The 27417-nt window shown below is 45.6% G+C and overlaps 1 protein-coding gene and 1 non-coding gene across 3 annotated transcripts in view; one reads left to right on the top strand and one right to left on the bottom strand.

Annotated features, from left to right (window-relative positions):
• The window catches only part of LOC126361083 (cadherin-89D), a 380910-nt gene that overhangs the window by 68723 nt on the left and 284770 nt on the right, over nucleotides 1–27417 (bottom strand). For both annotated transcript variants that reach the window (XM_050007764.1, XM_050007765.1), the window contains exons 11-14: nucleotides 22092–22253; nucleotides 15290–15467; nucleotides 10997–11255; nucleotides 396–690 (exon numbers count right to left, since the gene is read on the bottom strand). In XM_050007764.1, the coding sequence (XP_049863721.1) occupies nucleotides 396–690; nucleotides 10997–11255; nucleotides 15290–15467; nucleotides 22092–22253 (894 nt within the window). The remainder of the gene's footprint in view (nucleotides 1–395; nucleotides 691–10996; nucleotides 11256–15289; nucleotides 15468–22091; nucleotides 22254–27417) is intronic.
• Nucleotides 19878–19952, top strand: Trnat-ugu (transfer RNA threonine (anticodon UGU)). The gene has a single exon. It is a non-coding gene; the product is annotated as a tRNA-Thr (tRNA).

Below are 27417 nucleotides of genomic sequence, written 5' to 3'. Positions count from 1 at the left end.
TGGCGGGCCGCATCAAACCAGTCAGTAGACTGATGATAAAAAAAAAAACAAAAAAAAAACGTTGCATCATAATCCACCAGCTGAAAAGTGACTGACTGAACGGTACATGTAAAGTCGATACCAGACCGACGTCAGCTCGTGCTTTAGTATCAGTTATCCAAACTGCAGCTCTGATCAAATTTACGGTGGCATCAGCAAAGCTTGCGGGCAATGTGGTATGGGTAATTTATGACCGAGCACGGAGGTATCTCGCAAAGTGTTCGCAAGATGTGTATGGGCTAAAGCCAAGGATGCTGACTGTGTCAGCCTCGCACAAAAGTTTTAAGTGTCAACAAACTCTACCCGATCGCCACGGAACACCTGGTACAGTATGTCACCCTAGGAGTAGCACTCACCGGTGTCCTTGGCGACGACGCTGAGGTTGTAGTGGTCGGCCTGCTCTCGGTCGAGCGGCGCGCGCAGGTAGAGACGGCCGGTGGCGGCGTCCAGGCGGAACAGGTGGCTGCCGTCGCCGCGCAGGCTCAGCGCGAAGGCGGCGTGGCTGCCGGCGTCGGCGTCGCTGGCGCGCACCGCCCGTGGCTGCAGCCGCACCTCGGCGCCCGGCGCCGCGTCCTCGCGCACGGCGCCCTCGTACCGAGCGTGCTCGAACGCCGGCGCGTTGTCGTTCTCGTCGTCCACGAACACCGTCACCTGCCACACGCCAGCCCCTTCACTCCTCTTCTCCCAGTCTACCCCCACCAACTCTTCAATCACTTCTCTCACTAGGTAAGTGCTTCGTTCGTTTCGAACTTTCCCATTATGACAGAATACTGACAGAAACCGTAAGTGCCTTGACCGTAAGAACCGATCTGGCATAAGGGACGTGGGGCATTGTACCAATAGACTGTACGAACATATAACTGCAGCGCAATCACTGCAGAACAAGTGGTGACGAGATGGATTCACAGGAAGAGAATGGCAAAAAGAGTAGACACTCGTCGTTCCAGAAGGATCTTGGGATTATTCGACTCGTTCTGACGAACAGACAGAGATAAAGGCAGATTGTCACCACAAACTGTTGGGAACATAACACTGGAATCTGAGTTGAGATCACAAGTTCCCATGAGACATTTCTCGCTGACACCCAGTCCGCAGGGACACTGAATGGCAGTCTCTGGCACTCGGCGATATAAAATTTCCTGGTAAATTAAAACAGTGTGGTGAAGTGAGCCTCGAAATCGGTACCTTTGCCTTCCACAAACAGGTGACCTACCATATAAGCTATCCAAGAACAACACATAACTCGCCCTCCCAGCTTTACTTCAGTTAGTACTTCATATCCAATACTCAAGCAAAAGGTAACAGGCTCGAGTCCCATTCTGATACACATTTTTATTTTGCCAAAAAGTTTCGAATCAGCACACAATCCGCTACGGAAGGAAAATTCATTCCAGTCTTCCCCCTGTTTGTGGTGACCAGATCGACGCCATTGTGTTCGTAGACGACCTGGTGAAAAGTCACAGGAGGAGCATGAATTCATGTTGTGGGGAACTATCGAATATGAGAACAGGACTGATTTGGTAATTGCTGAAGGGAAGCTTAATGTTCTCGAGTATTTGACAGGAATAGTGAACCATCTTGTCATACCTTTGATGACAAGCATACGAAGTAGCTTATTCCAACAAGAAATTGGTACAATTCACACCACAAACGCCTCGAGAAATGTATGGATTCCTGCCTGGACTGTGTGGTCCCCTGATTTGTCACCCACAGATCTTGTGTGTACTGCGACGGGACGACGTATACATTTTCTTACAGCCACCAGTCTTCATACACTGATGCGGAAGAAATTTCTCAGTCTGACATTCTGAGTTCGTCTTATGATACCTCCGTCAGCGGCCACTTTCGCTGACTCACAGAGCCAGCTGCCTGGGACGAGGGGAAAGTCGGATGTCATAGGGCGAGCGCCTGAGACGTGTTCTGCAAACACGCAGAGGGGCGAATGGAGGATGTCCTAGCCTTGCTTAAGAAAGGATACTTCGCGGAGAGCCTAGCGGACTATGGGAAACGTGCGAAAAACTGATGGTCCCCTGTAGCCGCTTGGATAGAACACAGACACAACAGCGTCAAGAATGCACACGTGGAGACTTGTGAATCTTTTGGCTCGCAACAGCCGCTTTTACCGGCCTTAAAAGGCGAGAACGTGTCAACAATTCTACACCCCACAGGCACTGGGACAGAGCGTAGACACAAAGTGTCAAGAATTCGCACGGAGAGGCATTTGAAACTAAATAATTGCGGAAGAAATCAGCTTGCTAAAAGAAATGTTTCCTGGGTAGTAATGAGGATGCTTATAGATCAGTTTCTTACACGAAGCACAGACGACAGACTGTCTAGGACTCATGCAGAGAGAGCCGTTACAAGGACGTCTTGTGTAGCTGCTTTCACAGCAACTTAAGAATGCAGAAAATCATCGAAGCAACGTGCGACCAACACTGGCAACAGCCTTGACAGTGAAGACATGCTAAAGCGCCAATTCCCTAGTCACACACTAGCCCACACAAGTCGGACAATTTCAGCTCTGCAATGTGAGGCATGGTCATGAAATGGCGTTCAGTCATTAGGTATCAGGGCAAAATTTAGTCCACCAACAAAACGCCGAGAGAGGAGTCGTTGACCTTAGCGGAATAGTGATGGAGGGGGAATAAGGGAGACCGTGCGGAAGCAAGAGGACGCGTGGGCACTTCGATCCATCACCGACATCCGTCTCTCGACACCGTGATATCGCAGCTTCGGCCCCGCAACCCACAACATGGAAATCGTTCCGCACCTCTCCACCAATATGGGACATGGAGGCCAGCAGATGACTCGTCACCGCAGAGCTACGAGGAGACACGTCGTCGCCACCATGCAATAAATGACTATGAAGAATGTTGAGACCGTCCACTCTCCCTCCTTCCCTTTAATAACTGATTCGTTTCCATGCTCACTCAAATCTCCTGAGATTTGTAATTTCTTTTTAAGTGTAAAAGGTATTGTAACAAACGCAAGCATTTCGTATTTTAATACTGTAACTAATGGTTCCGTTCGCACATCAGTCACCTGTTCTCATAACCTTTTGTTGTTTGAGGCCTAGGGTGAGGCGACATAATTGGTAATTTGCATGCTACGTGACATCACAGAGAATTTTGGAAGATTTACTACATTTTTGGCTCCCAACAAGGGGCAATGTAATTTGCAATCTGTATGTCAGTTTATGTGAAAGATCAAAGAATTCCCAAACCACTACAGTATGCATCGCAGTAAGATGAATGCAGGGGTTTATTGGTGGCCACAGGAGTCGGACTATTATTGCAGAGCATCGGTTCTGATTGGAATATGCTTTATGCGAGGATCATTTCTACAAAGTACACTAAATGCTTAATGATGTAACAGTTTAACATTTGCGTCAGTTGATGAAGCTCGTGAATTCTAATCGTTTCGGTACACTTTATAAACACCCGTGACATGACCGATGGGCTAAGATTTATTGAGTACATTTAAATTAAACAGGCAAGAGCCCCCAAATCGCCAGGAGCTACCGATAAACTCGCCACAGACAGGTCCCCAGTCATTATTGTAGTACCTGTTTTCGCGTCTTGGCCAATGAGTCATTCGCGCAACAATAGCGCTACTCACAATCAGAGGGACGTGACAAATTGACACCTTAACAGAACTTGGAGTTCACGAATGTCTGAAGAAACTGAAAAGTAGTCAAATTATGCAGGAATGCTTTTGAAGAGGAACATTCTTGACGAGACCGTGTCTTTTAGAGTGGTAAAGAAGGCATACCTGAAACGAAATTTGGTGCCAGATATTCGGTTGGTGAAAAGAATAATGTGAGTTGGGAAGTCAAATGTTTGAGATGCTCGTAGAACATTTTTCAGAACGCCGGGGAACAGAACCTCCTAGTGCAGGGTGGTACTGTCGCCACAGTCTCCACCCAAAAGAAGCTGTCACGCGAGTCTCATATCATCAGCTCATCTCTGTGAACCACCAGCCGGGATTCAATTTCTCTCAAGCTAGTAAGTAAAACTCTGCTGATTCTCAGAGTTACATTACCATATCAGACACATTATTTTTTCCTTTTTTCCAGTTGTAGTGCGTCAGAATAAGTTATGTAAATGATAACTGAAACCAATCTTACTGGGGTCCCTACAGACACAATTGAGGAAACAAACCAATTACAATACTTCATCTGGTACAAGTCATAAGGTATACAACTTAATTTTTTAACTGGTAAATAATTTAAAAATAATTTATCCAAAAATGAAGCCTTCAATAAATCCACAGTCATTACCTTCCTTATGATCGGCATATTTATATGAAACTTATAATTATGCATGCTTTACTTTTATATATTTTGTAGTTTAAGGTCTTGGTTGAATGTCCTCTGTTTAAGTTGTACAAAACACTAATAGCTCTGCTTGCAGAAAAGCTGTCACAAGCAGATACAAAAATGCAAAAAGATAACAGATTATTTACTAAGATTATAGTTGCTAAGGTTTGTTTTGAAGTCACCGTTACCTTTCGCTTCAGTTTCGCCACCTGCTTAATTAAAGAGTTTCTCATATCGCCCACGAGACAGAGTTGATCTCGTTCCGGAGCTATCTATCGCTAAGAGATATGAGATGGTCACTGGTAATCAAACCAAAGACTTCGCCGGCAACGCTGACCATTTGCCCGCACTTTGATATTTACCTAAAATTAGTTACAAGAAACTACGAAAAATCTAATCGAGTTGGCCGAACGGTGACATGGGCCTCCTTTTGCCAGCTTCAGTCGAGTTTCTCAGGACAGTTCACACCGCTATTTCATTTGTATGTCTCTCTCTTCATTCGTTTGTTTGAGTAATGGAGGAAGATTAGCGATTCATGTCGATCAACAAGGAAGACAGAATAGGAGCACTAGCTACGACAGGAGGATATGGGCAAGAATATCAGCCGTATCCTTTTCGAAGGAGTCATCGCACCATCTGTCTTACGGGATTCGAGGAATCCATTCAGCCTTTTAATATGGATGGCCACACAGGAATTGAAACGACCGCTCTCCAAAAGCGGATTCAGAGACCTAAATACTAAGTCATCTTGCTATGCGTTTATCTCACACTCTGACGTGTGACACTATAATATGTATGATTGGTTGACGATGCTCCGAAATAAACGAAGACCTTGACTAATTTGTTACATTTGGAATTGTTTCTAATGAATCGCAGCATCATTTGTACCAAAATGTCTCTACGGCCGGTATCGATCCTTAGGGCATTTTCAAGTGTTCACAACGGAACAACATGAGCCCCGCAATTACAATTACAGCAAAGAATACGTCTACGGAGTGACAGAACGGCTATTGTAAAATAAACCGCAGCGTTAAACAGCCAGTGTTGTTTATTTCCAACAAATCAATCTCGACTTCAAGAGAAACAACGTCGTCAACTGAAACCGCAACAAAGAAAATATCAGACTGTTTGAGGATTCTGAATTCACGATGCCGGAGGGACCATTGCCGCTGACATTTGTGAGTGTATTACGGGCGGTAACACTTGTTCCATTTCGATTACCAAAGCTGCTGTTGGAGTAGCTATTTACGTATCGGCTAACTTTATGTGCTGGTGTCTGATGCCACATTCAACAAACAGATGAAATGACAACGACAGTATTACTAGAAATTAACAGATTTGGCATTCATGTATGGATCCATGTACGTGCGGGAGAAGGAGACCTCAAAATATTAACGTAAGTTGCGTTACCACGCACTGCCACTCCCCCTCCCCCTTTCCCTCTCCAATAAATTCCATTGCTATTACTGTAGTATCGTACGGGATGGCGCCTGCAAGTCTGCTACCGTTCTTAGAGCCTTGAACCGGGAGTAGCCGAATTCCTCACTCACTCACTCGCGCTCGCTATACGGGTTCTAGCGAGAACAAGGAAACAATATGGCGTTTACATAACCAGGCGGGTTTGTCTTCCTTTCAGTCTCCAGCGGTCGCCACGCATTCTGTTAGCGCGAGTCTCACACCAGTGCTGGCACCACACTGCTGCCGCCAAACGCATACTCCTGGCGCTGGTCACCGTATCTTTCCGTTATCCGGCTATAAAGGTCGCGGCTCAACCGATTTACAACAGTTACACATCGAGTCACTCCGTGGCAGAGTGCCGACTGTCCAGTGTCCCTACCGGAGCTGCCGTCGGCGATCGCACAGTCTCTGCGGGCTGACGTTCTTCCGAATCCGAAGATCGAAAAGCACATCGTCGGCACATGTCAAACCTGTGTGTCCTCACCGAATGCCTCCTCTGCACCACTTCGTGGGTTGCCATCTCCGAACTAGCGCCTCACGGGGCATCACCTGCTAGGGACTTTTTCCACAACTGAAGACTGAACATCAGGCAGCAGACGGCCGGTCAAATTGTCGGACAATCGCCGTGTGCCCTCTCCGCATCTCTGCGTGGAACGTCACTTCCGCCATCGTGTCCAGGCTGTCACCCTGCTGGCCATCACTCAACCACTGATCACGGTCACCTATAACCAGTCAAAGTAAATTTCACTGTACAGCGATGCACTTTATGTGCAGTCCTAAGGGATCTGCTGCACACCAAACAGCGCAGCGGCGCACATCCAGGGAGACAGGGTTCAGCATCCCCTGTCAACGCTGACTTAGTGGCCCATCGCTGATCGGGCCCAGTTCGGTCGATGGTTACGAGAGCATCACCAGTGAGTAATACGAAGACGATACTTAGCGTGCGTTCAGCGACTAATAGCAATGTGTAAAAATAATTACATGTAGGAGACACAGGAAGCACGTCAAGCCACCCCATAAAGAGAATTTAAGTTGTTTTTCTTTCCTTGTTAGAAATAAAGTACTCTATGAATCTGCAAGTGTCATGTATAGATCATTTTGGATTCCTGTCACCAGCCATCGCAACTTCTCTCCGTCCTTGTCTGTGTCGACGCTGACTCCCATAGTAGCCAACACAACACTTCGATACTGCGCGAAGTTTTGCATCTAGAGGCTACTCATCTAGATATTTCGATACTGCTACGGGAAATTTTTAATGGCAACATCACTACCATTTCAAATTTCATTGCGTTCATGGAAAAAAATTAATTTTAGATCGTATATATGTCGGAAAACAAAATCGCACTAATATGCCATTCGTTGGTGTCTGACTGCATTCCGCTACAACTGTACGCCTTGCGGTAGTTTAAAGGTTATATCAGTGCGGGAAATCGATCTTCTATGCTTCGAGGTGTAGGTATACACACGATTTGCTGCCAGATCTTATTGTCACAGCGTGTGATATACAACGATTAGTTTTATTTAATCTTCACGCGGTACAAGATCAACTCATATGTACAGAAATTGAGGCTGCGGATGTAGAAACGGAGTATACAAGTTTCGCCGCTACGTCTCAGGCAGAAGATGCATGCTTTCCGCTGCTGGAACAGTAAGGCAGGGAAGTGCTGCAGGCTGCCGCGCAGGGATGTCACAGACGGTTTAATGAAATGGAAATGAGCGTTTGCGTCATTGGCCGGGAGGCCCCGTCGTGATTGGTGATGTGTATAGATTGCGGCAGCGGCCGTGTCTCATATTTTGAAAAGAGATATTCCAGTCTATAAGCGTACAAGATCGAAAACAATTACATTTCCGTAATTGTTAGATTTCTCTCGGAGCACAGCTGTTTCTTTCTAATTGCTTAAAAATGAAAATGTACAGTCGCAACCGCAAGACGCAAGAAACAAAGAAGGTTCTTGCAGTTGTGAGTGTTCACTTTTTATTACTTTTCCGCCTATGAATGACATTTTTATAAAGGTACTGCCGTCGCAAGCGAAAAGTTATTTCCTATTATAGCACTCTCGATCGTGTAATCTCTTTAAAAAAAGTTTAGACTAGAGTTTCGCCATTGAAAAGTCTAACCTACGCCTCTAGCATGAGGTCGAATTCACATGCGAAAGTTCGCAACATAACTGATCTTGTTTCATTACCGCAGTTAAACAACATATTTTGGAACTACACCGTTTCAGTATGAAAATCACGGATTACAATTTTAATTCGCAGACATGTAATCCAATGGGGTGCTTACTCAGACTGCTGGTAACAGTCGATAAAGTGCACAGCGTACGTGACGTCCCGTAAACGATGGCGATAATAATGTTTGGTTTGTGGAGCGTTCAATTGCGCGGTTGTCAGCGCCCATACAAAGTCCCAATCTTTTCTCAGTCCAATCTCGCTACTTTCATGAATGATGATGACAACACAAACACCCAGTCATCTCGAAGCAGGTGAAAATCTCTAACCCCCCCCCCCCCCCCCTGGTACGGAACCCGGGACCCCGTGTTTGGGAAAGGAGAACGCGACCACGAGCTGCGGATGTCGTACCGTAAACGTCACTGTCAAAAGTTACTGGTGTTCTGGTACTTAATCAGTGCTGTGCAAGATACATTCATTGGCTTGGTCGACTTTCCAGCAAATTTGAACATTCCAGAATTCGGACTAAGCTACAGATTAGGTTCTGACGGCAAAATTCATTTCAGAAGTCAGTAAAAATAATATTATATAAATACTGAAATAAAAATTCGCAGTGTTATGAGTGATAGTGAATAAGAAAATTGTTATATGGGCAATAACGTCAGCTGCCCTCACATGTCGGCCTACTCCAGTGAGCATAGCTAGTAATGTGCACCCCTTCCCCCATCCACCACCCCCACCACCGATCCACAGTCCCAGTGCACATCTACAGTGTCACCACCGAGCGGTGCTCTCAGAGGAGACTGAGCAGGATTGCACATCTATGCATTGTTCTGTTGAAATATGGTATGGACACTATGCATAATATTTAATAATTTTATAACATAACTTATCTTTTCTGTTGTCAACAATAGATGTTCCATTCCCTACTTCATACTCTTAGGTGCTTATGTTCTAAGGTTGCCTGTGTTCAAGCTATCTCCTTACGAACTTTCATCGAGATCGGTTTAGCAGTTTAGTCGTGTAAACGTAACAGATAAAGCTACTTTCGTGATTTAATAATATTCTACATCTACATGGATGCTGTGCAAATCACATTCAAGTGTCTGGCAGAGGATTCATCGAACCACCTTCATAATTCTCTATTATTCCAATCTCGTATAGCGCGCGGAAAGAATGAACACCTATATATTTCCGTACGAGATCTGATTTCCCTTATTTTATCGTGGTGATCCTTCCTCCCTATGTAGGTCGGCGTCTACAAAATATTTTCGCATTCGGAGGAGAAAATTGGTGATTGGAATTTCGTGAGAAGATTCCGTCACAACGAAAAACGCCTTTCTTTTAATGATTTCCAGCCCAAATGCTGTATCATTTCTGTGACACTCTCTTCCATATTCCCGATAATACAAAACGTGCTGCCTTTCTTTTTTTAACTTTTTCGATGTACTCCGTCAGTCCCATCCGGTAATGATACCACACTGCGCAACAGTATTCTAAAAGAGGACGGACAAGCGTAGTGTAGGCAGTCTCCTTAATAGGTCTGTTACATTTTCTAAGTGTCCTGCCAATAAAACGCAATTTTTGGTTAGCCATCCCCACAACACATTCCATGTGTTCCTTCCAATTTATGTTGTTCGTAATTGTAATACCTAGGTATTTAGTTGAATTTATGGCTTTTAGATTAGACTGATTTATCGTGTAACCGAAGTTTAACGAGTTCCTTTCAGCACTCATGTGGATGACTTCACACTTTTCGTTATTTAGGGTCAACTGCCAGTTTTCACACCATTCAAATATCTTTTCTAAATCGTTTTGCAGTTTGTTTTGATCTTTTGATGACTTTATTAGTCGATAAACAACAGCGTCATCTGCAAAAAACAGACGCCGGCTGCTCAGATTGTCTCCCAAATCGGTTATATAGATTCGATTCAGTAAAGGGCCTGTAACATTACCTTGTGTAATGCCAGAAATCACTTGTATTTTACTCGATGACTTTCCGTCAATTACTACGAACTGAGACCTCTCTGACTGCAAATCTCAAATCCAGTGATATAACTGGGACGATATTCCATAAGCAGGCAATTTCACTACGAGCCGCTTGCGTGGTACAGTTTCAAAAGCCTTCCGCAAATCCCGAAATACGTAATCGATCTCAAATCCCTTGTCAATAGCACTCAACACTTCATGTGAATAAAGAGCTACTTGAGTTTCACAGGAACGATGTTTTCTAAACCCATGTTGACTGTGTGTCAATAGACCGTTTTCTTCGAGGTAATTCATAATGTTCGAACACAATATTTCTTCAAAAATACTGCTGCATATCGAGGATATTAGTATGAAGTATGGATTAAACACATTAAGGGTTGTATAAACATTCTATTAATTACTTTTAATCGTATTACGCAGAAAATAATAATTTTAAAAAAGCATTTAAACAGATATGATACAGCTCAAACGTGAAAGGGTTAACGGCTTTTACAAGGATTTCAAACAGACATCGGCGACTGTTTTAGGTAAAATTTTAAATCAAGGTATATTTTTTTCTCAGTGATCCGATTCTGATGAAATAAAGACCGTATTCACCAAAGCTAAGCTCAAGCTACCTGTGAAAACACCGCTTAGCAGTCTTGGAGATTAGCGTGTTTGAACAGAGATAGATACAGACACGACAGTTTTAGCTAAAACTTTAAATTGTGACATCTTCTTTTGTCAGATCCGATTTTGATGAAATGTAGGCGTTATGTTGCCCCAAGCTATATTAAAATTGCCTATGAAAACCCCTTAAAAATTGGTCCAATTATTTTGGAGATTAGCGTGTTCAGAGAAACAGAAAGACACGACGGTTTCAGTTTTATTTTTAGTGTAGGAGAGATCCGTATTTGACAGTTTTCTTATTTATACTATGAAGACATGTTTTTTTCCATTAGACCAGTCCTTTTGTTGCTATTTGTAGTGCAACTGTCTCGGTGCACGGGACGTCGGCCCCTGTGTCTGTGGCAGTGTGGGTACCTGGTAGACGGCAGCGATGCCCCTGGAGGTCTCGGCGAGCGCGGTCAGGTGGAAGACGTCCTGCCGTTCGCGGTCCAGCGGCCTCTGCGCCAGCAGCGAGCCGTCGGCCCCCACGGCCAGGCTGCGCGCCGCCTCCTCGTGCCCGTTGGCCAGCGTGTAGCGCACCTCCGCCCCCAGTACGGCCTCCTGCGCCGGGGGCGGCAGCCGCCCTACCACCGACGCCGGCTGGTTCTCCAGTACGTGCAGCTCCACTTCCCGCCTGCAGAACAACGCAGAAACAACAAGTTATCACTACGTTACCCGTAATAAAATTTGCACTGAGGTGACAAAAGTCGTGGGACACCGCCTCGGGCCTCCTTTTCCCTGGCATAGCGCATTAACTTGACGTGGAGTGCACTCAACAAGTCGCTGGCTGTCACTTTAAGAACCACTAGACCGGGCTGTCTCTATAGCCGTCCATAACTATGAAAGTGTTGCCGGTGCATGATTTTGTGCACAAACTGATCTCTCGATTATGCCCCAGCAATATTTGGTGGGAGTCATGTCGTACGACGAAGGTATGTAAAAGACAGAGGCACATAAATCAATGTGACAGGAAAATTAAGTAGTGGAGATTAAAGGATAAAAATTTGAGAGAGGAGTTTACTGAAAAAGTACTGAGAAAAGTAAAATTGGCAGAGAATGTGCAGGAGTAGTGGAAAATAAATAGTGCTGTTATAAGGAAGACCGGAGAGGAAGTGTTTGGGTTAACATCTGGCAGAGGGGCGCCAAAAGATAAGGAAGCATGGTGGTGGCATGAAGAGGTGCATAAGGTTGTGAAGGAAAAGAAGGACGCTAAGAGGAAGTGGAATATGTCCGGAAGTGCTGAGGATAGGCAAGCATACAAAAGTGAAAAGAAGGAGGAAAAACGTGCCTTGGTTAAAGCTGAATCAGTAAGGAAGGCATACGAACAGCTACAGAAAAATCAGGATATGAGACAACTGATACGGATAGGCAAAAATCAAGAGATTAAGCTTCTAAGGATCTAACAGAAAAAAAAAAAAACAAATGAAAGATGAAACAGGAATAATTCTGCATGACCATGGAAAAATAATGAAAGGTGGTTGAATTATTTTGAGAAATTGCTGAATGAAGAAAACGTGAGAGTGAAAACTGAGGAAGGAGGGGCAAACGAAGGATTAACGATGGATATAACTAGAGATGAAGTCAAACGGACAGTTGAAAAGATGAAAAATGGGAAGGCAGTTGGCCCAGAGCAGATCCCAGTTGAGGTATGGAAGTTTCTCGGTAAAAAGGGATTTGAGCTCCTTTGGGATTTAATGAAGAAGATTTGGCGACAGGAGGAGATGCCAGACGAGTGGTGAACCAGTTTACTGACCCCAATATTTAAGGGGAAAGGTAATGTGCAGGACTGCAGCAACTATAGAGGTATTAAACTGATGTCACACACAATGAAATTTTGGGAAAGAGTTATAGAAGCAAGATTACGCAAGGACACTGTGGTGTGTGAAGAACAGTTTGGGTTCATGCCTGGAAGAGGAACGACTGATGCTATACATGCTTTAACGCGGATAGTGGAGAGACAGGGGGAGCTACAAGCCGAACTACATGTGGCTTTCATTGATTTGGAGAAAGTATATGAGAGAGTCCCAAGGGACGAAATATGGAGAAGCATGAGAGAGCAGTGCGTGCCAGAGAAGTATGTGAGGTTAGTGAAGGAAATGTACAGAGGAGCAGTGACACAGGTGAGAAGTAGTGTGGGCATGACAAAGGAGTTTCCAGTAAAAGTAGGGTTACATCAAGAGTTTGCGCTTACTCCCTACCTCTTTGACCTGATTATGGATGTGCTGGTGAAAGATGTGAAGAAGGAAGCACCGTGGAATATGATGTTTGTGGATGATGTGGTTCTTTGTGAGCAGGGCATCGACAGACTTGAGGAAAAGCTGGAGGATTGGAGGAAGGCACTAGAAGAAAGAGGGATGAAACGTAGCAGGGCAAAGTCAGAATATATAGCACTGAAGTATGTGCAGATGAGGTCTTGCTAGATCCAGGATGATGATCTGAAATCAGTCTGCAAATTTAAATACTTGGGGTCGCACATACAGAGGGATGGAGGACTGGAAAGCGAGATACAACACCGAATAAATTACGGTTGGAACAACGGAAGGAAAATGAGTGGAGTGTTGTGTGACAAGAAGGTGAGCATTGGGTTGAAAGGGAAAGTGTACAAGTTGGTGGTAAGGCGTGCTATGATATATGGGGCAGAGACATGACCAATCACAGTAGCCCAGGAAATTAAGATGGAAGTGGCAGAAATGGGGGTGCTGAGGTGGATGTGTGGGGTAACAAGGAAGGACAGAATTAGAAACGAATTTGTTAGAGGAGCTATGAAAGTGGGACCCATGGGGTAAAGAAACAAGAGTGCAGACTAAGGTGGTACGGACACTTACAGAGAAAAGGGGAAGAGTATATCTGAAACAGAGATTGAAGGATCGAGAAGGAGAGGAAGACCGAGGATGAGGTGGAAGGATAATATATCCGGGGACCTAAGGGAGAAAAGGATGGAAGAAGGAAGAGGCAATGGATAGAGAACTATGGAGGAGAAGGATCCAGAAGAGCAACGCCGATCCTACGTGACGTGGGACAAGGCGATGATAAAGAAGAAGAAGATGTCGTACGGCGTTGACGGCTAAATCATTCGCTAAAACTGTCCGGAACACTTCAAATACATTCCCACTAACTTGCAGAATATTTAATACTAAGTTTTGTGGTGGCTCGTAACCGTACATACGCAAGTATCCCGCAAACGGATCTACATCTACATAAGTGCTCTGCAGTTGGAGCTATAAGTGCCTGGCAGAGGTTTCATCCACCGAACATCAGACTACTGTTCCATTACGGAATGTGCTCGAAAAGGGAACAGTTTATTCTTTCCAGGCGAGATCTTACTTCTTTTATTTTACTACGGTGATCATTTCTCCCTATATAAATGAGTGATATCAAAATATTTCCGCATTCCGGGAAGGAAGTCGGTGACTGTAACTTCGTGAAAGGATCTTGCCTCAACGAAAAACACCTTAATTTTAATGATTGCCATGCCAACTCACGTATGATATTAGAGACACCCTCTCCCTTATTTCGCAACAGTACAAAATGAGCTGTCCTTCTTCCAAATGTTTTGATATCATCCGTCAATTCTGTCTGGCAAGAATCCCATGCCGTCCAGCACTTCTAAAAGAAAGAGGACGGAGGACGATAAAGCACAATGGGAGCAGTCTCTACACTCCATTTGTTGCACCTTTTAAGTGTTCTTCCAATGAATTGCAATCTTTTGTTCGATCCCCCACAACATTTTATGTGTGATCCTTCTAATTTCAGTTATTCGTAATTGTAGTTCCTTGTTGCTTCATCGAACAGACAGCCTTTAAAGTTCCACTATTTGTAGTTTGAGTGTGCAATTGTTACATTTCGCACCATTCGGATATTCTGTCTAAATCTTTTTGCAGATCTTTTTGATAATCTGATGTTTTTACTAGACGGTAAATGTCAGCTTCCTCTGCAGTCTTAGAGTACTGCTCAGATTGTCTCCTAAATATTTCATATAGGTTAAGAATTTATATAGATCAGGAACAACAGAGGTCCTATAACACTTTACGACTTTTCATCAATTACCACGAACTGTGACACTGATGACACAAAGCGCAGTCGTACAGCTGCGTCGATTCTACATAGACACGGAATTTTAGTTAAAACCTTCGCGTGAGTCACGGTATCAGAAGCATTCCGGAAATATAGAAATATGGACTTAATTGGAAATCCGCTATCGATGACAGTCTTTGACTCATGTGAATAAAGAGCCAGTTCTGTTTCACAAGAACGATATTTTCTGCATCGGTACTACGTGTCACAAGACCGTTTTCTTCAAGCTGATTCGTTATGTTTGAAAACAATAAATGTCCTAAAACTCTATGAAAAATTGATGTAGGTGATATGGATTTGTAATTCAACTGATTAATTACGAATGTTCAAATGTGTGTGAATTTCTAAGGGACCAAACTGCTGAGGTCATCGGTCCCTAGAGTAACTTACGCTGAGAACAACACCCACACCCATGCCCGAGGGAGGACTCGAACATACGGCGGGAGAGGCCGCGCAGTCCGTGACATGGCGCCCGAGACCGCTCGGCCACTCCGCGCGGCGATTAATTACAACTCGTTTCTTGTGTATTTGTGTGACCTGTGCAACTTTCGACTCCTTAGCTTGACACGTGAGTAAGGAGGTGCCGTCACTCACTTGATGTCCTGCGGCTGCGCCCCGTCCAGCTTGACGACGTGTATGGTGACGTTGGTGACGAGCGCCACGTCCGGGTCGGCCGCCACCACCGCCTCGAAGTCGTACAGCGTGGGCGCGTACTTGCCGATCTCGTCCACCACGGTGATCACTCCCGACCGCTCCTCCACCGCGAAGGGCACTGCGGCAGCCAAGGCAAGCCCTGATACTTCACAACAAGGTCACTGGCACATTACGGCGCCACACAAAAATTTAGCTCCCACACATAAACACACCAGACAAAACATTAGTCATCTGTACGAGACGCCAAGCTAATACCGTGTGACACCAGCCATCATAACGCCATCAACTCGGCCAGGAGAGGAGTAAAAATGTTCAAATGTGTGTGAAATCTTATGGCACTTAACTGCTAAGGTCATCAGTCCCTAAGCTTACACACTACTTAACCTAAATTATCCTAATGACAAACACACACACACCCATGCCCGAGAGAGAACTCGAACCTCCGCAGGGACCAGTCCATGACTGCAGCGCCATAGACCGCTCGGCTAATCCCGCGCGGCGGAGAGGAGAGCCCAAGTTTCTTCAAGTGAGCCACTTCCAGTTAAAGCCATTTATTTATTATTAAACCTGCAGAGCTACCGTCCGCCCCCGGTAACTGAGTGGTGAGCGCAACAGAATGTCAATCCTACGGGGCTCGGGTTCGATTCCCGGCTGGGTCGCAAATTTTCCTCCGCTCAGGGACTCGTTGTTGTGTTGTCCTAATGATCATCATTTCATCCCCAACGACGCGACACGGGAAGCCTTAGTCACATGACATTTACATTTGCAGGCTACCAAACTGCGAGGACTTTGATTGTCACGTTACTCCAAAATAGTCCCAGATTTTTTTCAATATTAAGATATGGGCAGCTTAAGGGACATGAAACGGAAGCAGTTGTTGGGAAGGGAGTAAGACAGGGTTGTAGCATCTCCCCGATGTTATTCAATCTGTATATTGAGCAAGCAGTAAAGGAAACAAAAGAAAAATTCGGGGTAGGTATTAAAATCCATGGAGAAGAAATAAAAACTTTGAGGTTCGTCGATGACATCATAATTCTGTCAGAGACAGCAAAGGACTTGGAAGAGCAGTTGAATGGAATGGATAGCGTATTGAAAGGAGGATATAAGATGAACATCAACAAAAGCAAAACGAGGATAATAGAATGTAGTCAAATTAAGTCGGGGGCTGCTAAGGGAATTAGATTAGGATATGAGACACTTAAAGTAGTAAAGGAGTTTTGCTATTTGGGGAGCAAAATAACTGATGATGGTCGAAGTAGAGAGGATATAAAATGTAGACTGGCAATGGCAAGGAAAGCGTTTCTGAAGAAGAGAAATTTGTTAACATCGAGTATAGATTTAAGTGTCAGCAAGTCATTTATGAAAGTATTTGTATGGAGTGTAGCCATGAATGGAAGTGAAACATGGACGATAAATAGTTTGGACAAGAAGAGAATAGAAGCTTTCGAAATGTGGTGCTACAGAAGAATGCTGAAGATTAGATGGGTAGATCACATAACTAATTAGGAAGTATTGAATAGGATTAGGGAGAAGAGAAGTTTGTGGCACAACTTGACCAGAAGAAGGGATCGGTTGGTAGGACATGTTCTGAGGCATCAAGGGAGCGCCAATTTAGTATTGGAGGGCAGTATGGAGGGTAAAAATCGTAGAGGGAGACCAAGAGATGAATACACTAAGCAGATTCAGAAGGATGTAGGTTGCAGTAGGTACTGGGAGATGAAGAAACTTGCACAGGATAGAGTACCATGGAGAGCTGCATCAAACCAGTCTCAGGACTGAAGACCACAACAACAACAACAAGCGACCAGTCGAATTGCGGTAGGGTGCCTGCGTGTACGCCAAACCAGAAACATATGCGTGCAGTCCGACAAACACGGCCCGAGTCGTACTGGAAGACCGCTGTCTCTAAAGCGTATTCATGGTGAACAAGCAGAATAACGAGCAACACTTTGTCAACGAGAATGTTCAAATAAACATCCTTCTTCATGTTCATAGTAACATCAGTGAATGGGGTCCAGTTCATGGTACGAAAAACTTTCCAAAATACAATCATATGTGATATAAATTACACCCTCTACAAACTTCGGGTTAAACGCCTCACTGGGCCATCGGTGCATTCGCCGTTCTGCATCATTAAGAAAGAGATGGAATACAGGTATGGCGCACTACACTAGCGACACCAGTCATTTGCAGTGCAGATTCTAAGTTGTTTGGCCCACTGAACACATACAGCTTTGGTAAATAAGAATATATGGCAGCCATGACAGCGTGTTGTAAGCAACGCCTTTCGCGATCTTCCACACTACAATGTCCATAGCATACAATTTTCTTCGTAGTTCTCCCCAGTAAACTGGCTGACATGTGTCTGCAATGACTGACAACAGAATTTCCCGTCTGGTTTAAAACAGTCAGTCGGTCTAGCTTTGTACCCCTTCTTATCATTTCCTGAAAATACTGGACACTAAACGAATCACACAGTGCAACAGACATGGTCACATTTTACATTTGTATTTACTGAGTGCTTGAAAAAGTGAAAATGTGTTCTAGCTATGCCATATGAGAATAAAATTTCAGTTTTAATGTTGGTGCAAAGTTACATTGCCATTCAGCGCAACTTAAGACCAGTCTTTAAAAAACAGAGAATTTTTCCGGTATCTAATTCTCTGGGTATATTCAGATCGTGCCAGAAGGCAATCAAGTGTTAATAAGAAATAAGAACAAAAAGTGCTAATTCAGGACAGCTGGTTTACTTTCAAATAATAAAATACACTCCTGGAAATTGAAATAAGAACACCGTGAATTCATTGTCCCAGGAAGGGGAAACTTTATTGACACATTCCTGGGGTCAGATACATCACATGATCACACTGACAGAACCACAGACACATAGACACAGGCAACAGAGCATGCACAATGTCGGCACTAGTACAGTGTATATCCACCTATCGCAGCAATGCAGGCTGCTATTCTCCCATGGAGACGATCGTAGAGATGCTGGATGTAGTCCTGTGGAACGGCTTGCCATGCCATTTCCACCTGGAGCCTCAGTTGGACCAGCGTTCGTGCTGGACGTGCAGACCGCGTGAGACGACGCTTCATCCAGTCCCAAACATGTTCAATGGGGGACAGATCCGGAGATCTTGCTGGCCAGGGTAGTTGACTTACACCTTCTAGAGCACGGTGGGTGGCACGGGATACATGCGGACGTGCATTGTCCTGTTGGAACAGCAAGTTCCCTTGCCGGTCTAGGAATGGTAGAACGATGGGTTCGATGACGGTTTGGATGTACCGTGCACTATTCAGTGTCCCCTCGACGATCACCAGAGGTGTACGGCCAGTGTAGGAGATCGCTCCCCACACCATGATGCCGGGTGTTGGCCCTGTGTGCCTCGATCGTATGCAGTCCTGATTGTGGCGCTCACCTGCACGGCGCCAAACACGCATACGACCATCATTGGCACCAAGGCTGAAGCGACTCTCATCGCTGAAGACGAAACGTCTCCATTCGTCCCTCCATTCACGCCTGTCGCGACACCACTGGAGGCGGGCTGCACGATGTTGGGGCGTGAGCGGAAGACGGCCTAACGGTGTGCGGGACCGTAGCCCAGCTTCATGGAGACGATACCCCAGGAGCAATAGTGTCCCTAATTTGCTGGGAAGTGGCGGTGCGGTCCCCTACGGCACTGCGTAGGATCCTGCGGTCTTGGCGTGCATCCGTGCGTCGCTGCGGTCCGGTCCCAGGTCGACGGGCACGTGCACCTTCCGCCGACCACTGGCGACAACATCGATGTACTGTGGAGACCTCACGCCCCACGTGTTGAGCAATTCGGCGGTACGTCCACCCGGCCTCCCGCATGCCCACTATACGCCCTCGCTCAAAGTCCGTCAACTGCACATACGGTTCACGTCCACGCTGTCGCGGCATGCTACCAGTGTTAAAGACTGCGATGGAGCTCCGTATGCCACGGCAAACTGGCTGACACTGACGGCGGCGGTGCACAAATGCTGCGCAGCTAGCGCCATTCGACGGCCAACACCGCGGTTCCTGGTGTGTCCACTGTGCCGTGCCTGTGATCATTGCTTGTACAGCCCTCTCGCAGTGTCCGGAGCAAGTATGGTGGGTCTGACACACCGGTGTCAATGTGTTCTTTTTTCCATTTCCAGGGGTGTATTTCTATTGACCTGGCACTGTTCATTTCAAACCACTGTCGCCAGAAGCCTTCTTCACAACAGGCGCAATTAATGTACTTATATGGATATGGTGTCCGTTCTTTCAGACATGTCCGAAAGAACAGACACCATATCCATATAAGTATAAACGTCTGGCAATATCGGCCATGACCTTCCTCTTCTGTGCGGGTGCACACACATTCCCCGAACTCTTACGAGACTCGGTAAGAATGTCTTCCACGAATAATTAGTGTGTTGGATAGGGACACTACGAATGTATTGTGTGGACGTACAAAGTGAGAATGGGTCTCGCCGGGGGCGTGCGCGAGATAGTCCCTGCAGTCGCACTACCCTCTGTGCCCTCGGTGGCTCAGCTGGATAGAGCGTCTGGCATGTAAGCAGGAGATCCCGGGTTCGATTCCCGGTCAGGGCACACATTTTCTCCTCTCCCCGTTGATATACATCAACGCCCGTCAGCAGCTGAAGTTATTAATATATAATTCTAATAACGCAATTAATGGATAATCACAAGTACTAGAGCTCGTAGGAGAGTTAGAAAAACAACTGAAATACCAACTACGAATCACACAACTAATAAAACTGCTACTTCTAGTACAAAAGAACCCTAGTAGGTAAAACAGCAGCCATTTGAAACAAACGTGGTAAGTGGTACAAAGATAGTCTGACTGGTAAAAATTTACCCTGACGAAATGAACCAGTTGTCATAGACAAGAGATACATTCGCCTCTAGTCTCCATTGGTTTCGATTTTTTTACAACTCCTTTACTATAATTTTAAACATAATTGTTTTTCAGCAACTGTATACTAGTTCCAACATACCATTATACAACCAATAGGTTGCAAATAACTGTTCGGTACATTGTTCTAGGTTTAGACATCTACTAAGGGTGTCTACATAGGTTAGATGTTCTTCCTAGATAGGCACACGTAGCAAAGGCTGGAACGTGTGTTATTTTATTTTTGACTTGAGAGTACCTGATCTTAATTCTGATCATTGTTTTCTCGCAATGTAATTTTGCGTTTCCTCAAAATTTCATTCTAATGAAAATACTCTTCGTCGTAGGTGTCGAAAACTAGGTCAGTGTACCGAACAGTTATTTCTAACTGGTTGACTGTATAATCCAATGTTGCCACTTGTGTGTAGGCTGTTTAGGTTTTTATGTTGGTAACGCCACGTAGCACTCTGTATGAAAATCACTGACTGTGCTGTGTGCAGTCTGTGGCTGGTTTGCATTGTTGGAATATTTTCTATTGTAGAGTTTGGCAGTTGGATGTGAACAGCGCGTAACATTGCGCAGTTGGAGGTGAGCCGCCAGCAGTGGTGGATGTGGGAGAGAGATGGTAGAATTTTGAGAGCGGACGATCTGGACGTGCATCCATCAGGAAGAGTAAATTTATAATATTGGATATCATGAACTGATGTATATGATGACTTTTGGACATTATTAAGGTAAATAAATTGTTTGTACTCTATCAAAATCTTTCATTTGCTAACTATGCCTATCAGTAGTTTGTGCCTTCAGTAGTTAGAAACTTTTATTCAGCTGGCATTTTTGGCGCACGCTGTATTGCAGTAGTTTGAGTAACGAAGATGTTTGTGAGGTAAGTTATTGATGAAAGGTATAGGTTATGGTTAGTCAGGGCCATTCTTTTGTAGTGATTATTGAAAGTCAGAGTGCGTTGCGCTAAAAAGATATTGTGTGTCAGTTTAGTGATGATCAGAATAAGTAAAAAGAGGAATGTTCAGTGTTGCTCAGCTGTTTGAAAATCAAATAACGTACAGGTTTCCCGGCACTGCCATTTTTATAATTTTTCTAAGGGGATGTTTCACACTGTTATTACGTCATTTGACGTATAGCGACTGCTACACCATTGCTTCGAGACACGTTAGAAACTCCGATTTCACACATCGACGAAGCGGATAATTTTATTCACGGCGTAGCCATGGCAGGCCCCGGCAGCTCGTTCCTGTAATTCTGTCTAGTCACCGCGTTGATCCACTTTGTTGTGCTGATTGCATACAGCCCACTGGCGAAAACACATCACTTCATTGCTGTTTGAAGTGACGAAAGGTTACATGACTGCCTGGTAGTTTCCCTACCTGAGGTTTCGAAGAGCATAAAACATGTACCTATGTTTTCTCCCCTATCCGATGGAGGAGTCTCTATCAATAGTAAAACGCTGGTGCAAGAGACCCTATGGAGAAGTTCCTAATTTAAACTGTGACGATGGAACTGAATCTGGTGATTAAGATCATTATGGCTCTGTTTATGCTTCAGTTTCTACTCAAATTCTGCTAATTCCAGCGTCTGGAATTGAACCTTCTGCTTCACATCCGTGACGGAAAAGAAAAATTTGAAAATAAGGGAGTCGATTCACAAATTTTTGTAATCGGCAAATGAAACACGTCTCAGAAACCACACCTGTTCATGTCGGGCACAAGCGACATTGAATAAAACGACGGGATCGCCGCTAAGTTAAGAGAGTTAATTCGGACTGTTTAACAGTGGGTAAGGTGCGCAGTAGCCGTGGACCGGCCGAGAGGACTCACCGCCCTGGTGGAAGCTGTGCAGCAGGTCGAAGACGGCGGAGCGGGCGTCGACGGCGGCGTTGGTGCGCAGCTGACCCACGCTGGTCCCCACCGGGACCGTGCTGCCCACCCAGAACTCGTACGGCGCGCCCACGAAGTCCGGCTCCGTGCTGCTCTCCGTCCCTGCACAGCGGTAAGCCACACTCAGCGTCCAATGGGGCACGCTACAGCCTAACAGCACTCCTGCCACTTCCTTGTTGTAAAACTGTCCCATTGCCGTGGCACCTCCTCAAGCTACGTAGTAAGAGGACTCACTTGTTCCACAGCCAAAGACCCTCTCATGGAAAGAGCTTGGTCAATGTCACGCGTTGGTCATTCCCTAGACCACGTCAAATCAGGGGCAGAACACGGCAAGTGCCATAACCCGATTTCCCAGAAATTTCGTCCACCGGAAGAGGGTCAAAATAAGCGTGCATCTTCTGAAATTGGAGTCTTCGAGCAACGGATGGTTGAGACTAAATTTGTTTCTAGCTAAGGGCAAGATTTCGACTACATTACTTCCGTTTTTTCCTTGACAACAGCAATTGAAATCCGGAAAGGTAACACTTCTTACAAAACTCAATTAACTACTGCTTTTACATCGCTCTCCTTATGACATAACTACATTCCCACAACCAAACAGCGTCGTCACACACTTTTTTCCTCTTCTTTATTCTGATTTCATGTCAGCGGCACAATCCGCTGCTCTTCAGCCGAGAGACATGACAGCTAATAAAAGAACAAAATTATGCATATAAAGACGATAGAAAGGGGGACATGAAAACAGAGTAAGGGGAGATAATGCAGGTAAAAATACACTGACATGCAAACGTTCATGGGGGGGACAATTAAAAAAGCCGACATAAAGTTAAAAAAACACACACAGTTGGCGATTCGTAGAGCACAAAAGGGCACTTAAGTCACACGGACAGTTTAAAAGTTAGCCACAGTATTAAAAACACTCCAGAACAAGACACTTTAAAACCACTTTCAGAGATGAAGCACACACGAAGAAGAATAAAACTGCCAGCAGGGGCCTGCCGAGGTTCTGGCCATGATGGCGTCATCTACCGCCGCCTCAAGGATCCCCCCCCCTTCCTTTCTGGCTGTCCTTGCTACCCTGTACAATGTCCCCTTCTCCTCTGCCTTTTACCCCGACCTGTGGAAGACTTCCCGTGTCCTGCCTGGCCTGAGAGGATGGAAAAGGAGGGGAGAGCAAGGTGCAGCAGGGGAGGGGGCGGGGTGCAAAGAATAGGGGCGTCAGGGAGTGCACCAAGAGGCAGAAGACAGGTGGGGCAGGAGATGAAGAGTTACAAGGCAGGAGGCGGGAGACAATATACAGGGTGCAGATGTGTTCAAGGAAAAGGAGAAGGCAGGGAAAGCGGATGAGGTAGTAGAGGATGCGCATGGGGGACAGAAGGCGGATGCAAAAGGCAAGATGGAGTGCATAGCATTCGAGGATTTGGTGGGCTTTATAGAACCTGGGAGGGGCGGAAATCCAAGCAATGCTGGCATAACAAAGTATGGAGCAGATCAAGGATTTTTAGGTGTGAAGACTGGTAGAAGGATGCACTCCCCATGTCTGGCCAGAGAGGAGTTTCAGGAGGCAGAGTATGTTGCGAGCTTTGTGTTGGATTGCAAGGAGATGGTGAGTTCAGGTGAGGTGGCGGTCGAGTAAGGGGACAACGTATTTGAGGATAGGAGTGAGGTGGATAGGATGGCCATAAATGGTGAGGTACAAAAATCATGGAGGCGGAAGGGGTGGGTGGTGCGGCCTATGATGATCGCCAGGGTCTTGGAGGGGTTTATACGGAGGAACCACTGGTTGTACCAAGCGGTGAACTGTCAAGGTGGGTTTGGAGGGTACGTTGGGACCGTTGAAGGGTACAATAAAGGGCTAGGAAGGCGGTGTCATCAGCAAACTGGAGGAGATGAACAGGTTGGGGAGATTTTGGGCATATCAGCAGTGTACAGGAAATAGAGGAGAGGGGAAAGGACAGAGCCTTGGGACACTCCAGCAGAGGGATAGAAGGTACAAGAATTGGAATTGTGGATAGTGACATAGGAGGGATGACGGGAGAGGAAGAAGCAACGAGATGGACAAAATTGACAGGGAGAGCATAGGTCAGGAGTTTGAAGAAGAGCCCGGGATGCCAGACATGGTCGTAGGTGTTCTGAAGGCCAAGGGAAACAAAGATAGAGGAGCGACGGGAGTTAAGTTGGAGGGAAAGAAGATTGGTAAGGTTAAGGATCTGGTCGTCAGCTGAGAAGGAATGCTAGAAGCCACACTGGGTAAGAGGAAGAAGGTGGTGCTGGTTAAAGTGGCGGTGAATACGGCAGGAGAGGATAGTCTCGAAGACCTTACTGAACACGGAGGTGAGGCTGACGGGATGTTACGAAGAGGTATCAGAGAGGGGTTTGTTAGGTTTATGGAACAGCAGGACACGGGAAGTCTACCACAGGTCGAGATAAAAGCGAGTGGAGAGGAGGGTAGCAAGGACAGCCAGGAATGACAGGGGGTGGGGTGGGGAGGGGCGGATTTCTTGAGGTGGCGGTAGGTGACGCCATCATGACCAGGGGCGGTGATGCGCCATCATGACCAGGGCTGGTGTTGCGTTTGGAGCGGAGGACGAGTGTGATGTCGTGTGTGGTGATGGGTTATTACACACTAGCAGGTTTTACTCTCCACGGCTTTAGTAGACAAAAATAAGACGTTATTCATCTCGGCCAGCTGTAAAATACAAAACACTAAATGGCATTACGTCTCAGTTATGTATCGTTAAGATACGTGAGGCGTTCATTAAGTAATGCAACACGTTTGTTTTCTCGGCCAATTTTGGTTGAAAAAGTGCTGAATTTACTGTGGAACATCACAGAAAATTCCCGCGTCAGCCCCTAAAGTTTCATGAGTTCCGATAGGGTGCGGCACTATATGTAACGTCTGTGAGTTCCGAGCAGAGACCTGTCATCGAGTTTCTTTTGGCGGAAAACCAGGGCATCGCAGATCTTCATAGGCGGTTGTAGAATGTCTACATAGAACTGGCAGAGAACAAAAGCACGGTGATTCGTTGGGCGAGTCATCTGTCATAATCGCAAGAAGGTCGCGCAAACCTGTTCGACCTCCCGCGTGCCGGCTTGGCGCGCACATCTGTGACTCCTTCAAAGTTGGAACGCGCAGACGAGTTGCAGACACTCTCTTTCGAGGTGATCGACAGATCACAATAAAATAGGTCGCTGCTCAACCGGACGTCTCTGTTGGTTGTTCTGACGTACTCGCTCACCAGTTGGGGCACTCAAAGATGTGCGCTCCCGGCATTTCTCGCCGCCTAACAGAAGACCATAAAAAGCAACGTGGGACCATCTGTGCCGAATTGCTCGCGTGCTGCGAGACTAATCGAGACAGTTTTTTGTCAAAGATTGTCACAATCGATGAAATATGGGTTCATCACTTCGAGCAGAAAACAAAACGGTAATTCATGGAGTGACGTCCCACCACAACTCCTCCGAAGAAAAAGTTCAAAACCGCACCCTCAACCGGTAACGTCATAGCGACGGTTTTCTGGGACTCTGAAGGGTCTATTATGTTTGATATCCTGCATCTTGATCCAACGATCAACTCTGAATTGTATTGTGTTACCTTCAGGAAATGGGAAAAAAAAGATTTCGGCGTATTCGTCGCCATGAATATGCAAACGAACTTCGTCTCTATGACAACACAGTGCCTTAGACAAGTCTACTCACGCGAGAAGAGGTCACAAAGCGTCATTGGACTGTTATTCCTCGTCCACCCTACAACCTGGTTCTCTCACCTTCCGACATGGATCTGCTTGGCCCAGTGAAAGATACACTGCGCGGGAAGCAGCACGTGAATGATGGAAAAGTTGTTGATGCAGCAAGACGTTGGCTCCGACGTTGACCAGTAGAGTGGCTCCATGTGAGCATACAGGCCCTCCCAGTAAGATGGAGTAAGGCCGTCGCATTGAACGGAGATTATATTGAAAAGTAGGGGCTTGTGGCCAAAGAGTGGGCAATAATACGTGCACTGGAATCGTGAATAAAACCAAATTGCTTTCAGAAAAAAAATGTTTTGCATTACTTATTGAACGTGTCTCTATATTAATGAGCGTGTCCCTCCCACCAAAAGAAGGAGACAATAAAACGTGATGTTAACATTGAAGCTTGGTTGAAAGATCTCGTTTTGCGGGAATCTCTCACCACACTAGCAGGCAAGTGAAAATATTTGACCGTGTCCTCCAAAAGTCGTATACCAACACTAAAATGACGTATTTCTGCTTGGTGCAAAGCTGATTCAAATACATGTCTCTCGTCTACTATACTACAGTCGTGGCTGACGCTACATTTTAGACATTCGCTTATATCTTTGGATTTTAGTTAGAATTATGACTTTTAGTTGCTTGTGGTTCTTGTGGCATTCGGCCTGACATGTAACGCTCCGGTGGTGCTAAGGCTGCTACATACAACTGCAGCCTTGCTAGTCTTATGATTATAAGTGACCTTTGATAAAAGTAAAACTGGAAGTTAACTGTGCAGCCAACGAGCAAAACGGAATTTCAGTCTCTTAATAAGCTACTAACGAACTCTAATTTTCGCAGTTTTGCCCAAAAGTATCACAGCAGAATACAATACGCGATTAATGTTAATGCTTCTCAACAGTGTTAGGTATTCGGCAGAATGAGGACCAGTTTTCAATTCTCCTCTGTCACGATATTGCTTAAAGGCTCATTACGTTAGGCCACGGTTGATTAGACGGGATACCTAGAAACCCGCTACCGGTTCTTGAGCTAATGGAGCAGAAAGCCGAGACGCCAGATTAACAGCACCGATAAAGAAGCTTTTCACGTTTAAGTAACAGGCGACGAAACAGCCAGCCGCTATAAAATAAACAGGAACGTGAAAGCGGAATAATATTTCCGTTACCTTCAAAAAATAGTTTCTTTATTATTATTAATTTACCTATCTGTATTTTTTTAATTTTACTTCCGCGAGATAATGTGACACTTTAAATTACAAAATTCGGTGTATCTCTCAGCCTTTTTAAATCGCTGCGGTTTTGTCAACAACATGCGGATGATGGATGACCTGGTCGCATCGCCTGGCATGCGACGCACTGACATGCTGGGGAGGGTGGTCTGCCAGACGCGGATAGAGTTCCCTCGACCCGACGGGTTGACGACTGACGCACAAGGCGATCTGAGTGTGGTTCTTACGCGGTCGTCTGGGTTAATACGGGACTGGTTGCCCAAGTCAGGCTCCAAAACACAACACACGAACAGTTAAAACTCGGATA

This window comes from Schistocerca gregaria, chromosome 1 (genome assembly GCF_023897955.1).
Source record: "Schistocerca gregaria isolate iqSchGreg1 chromosome 1, iqSchGreg1.2, whole genome shotgun sequence".
Taxonomy (NCBI): domain Eukaryota; kingdom Metazoa; phylum Arthropoda; class Insecta; order Orthoptera; family Acrididae; genus Schistocerca; species Schistocerca gregaria.
The sequence above is the reverse complement of the archived record's forward strand: the minus strand, read 5'-3'. Positions and strand labels throughout refer to the sequence as shown.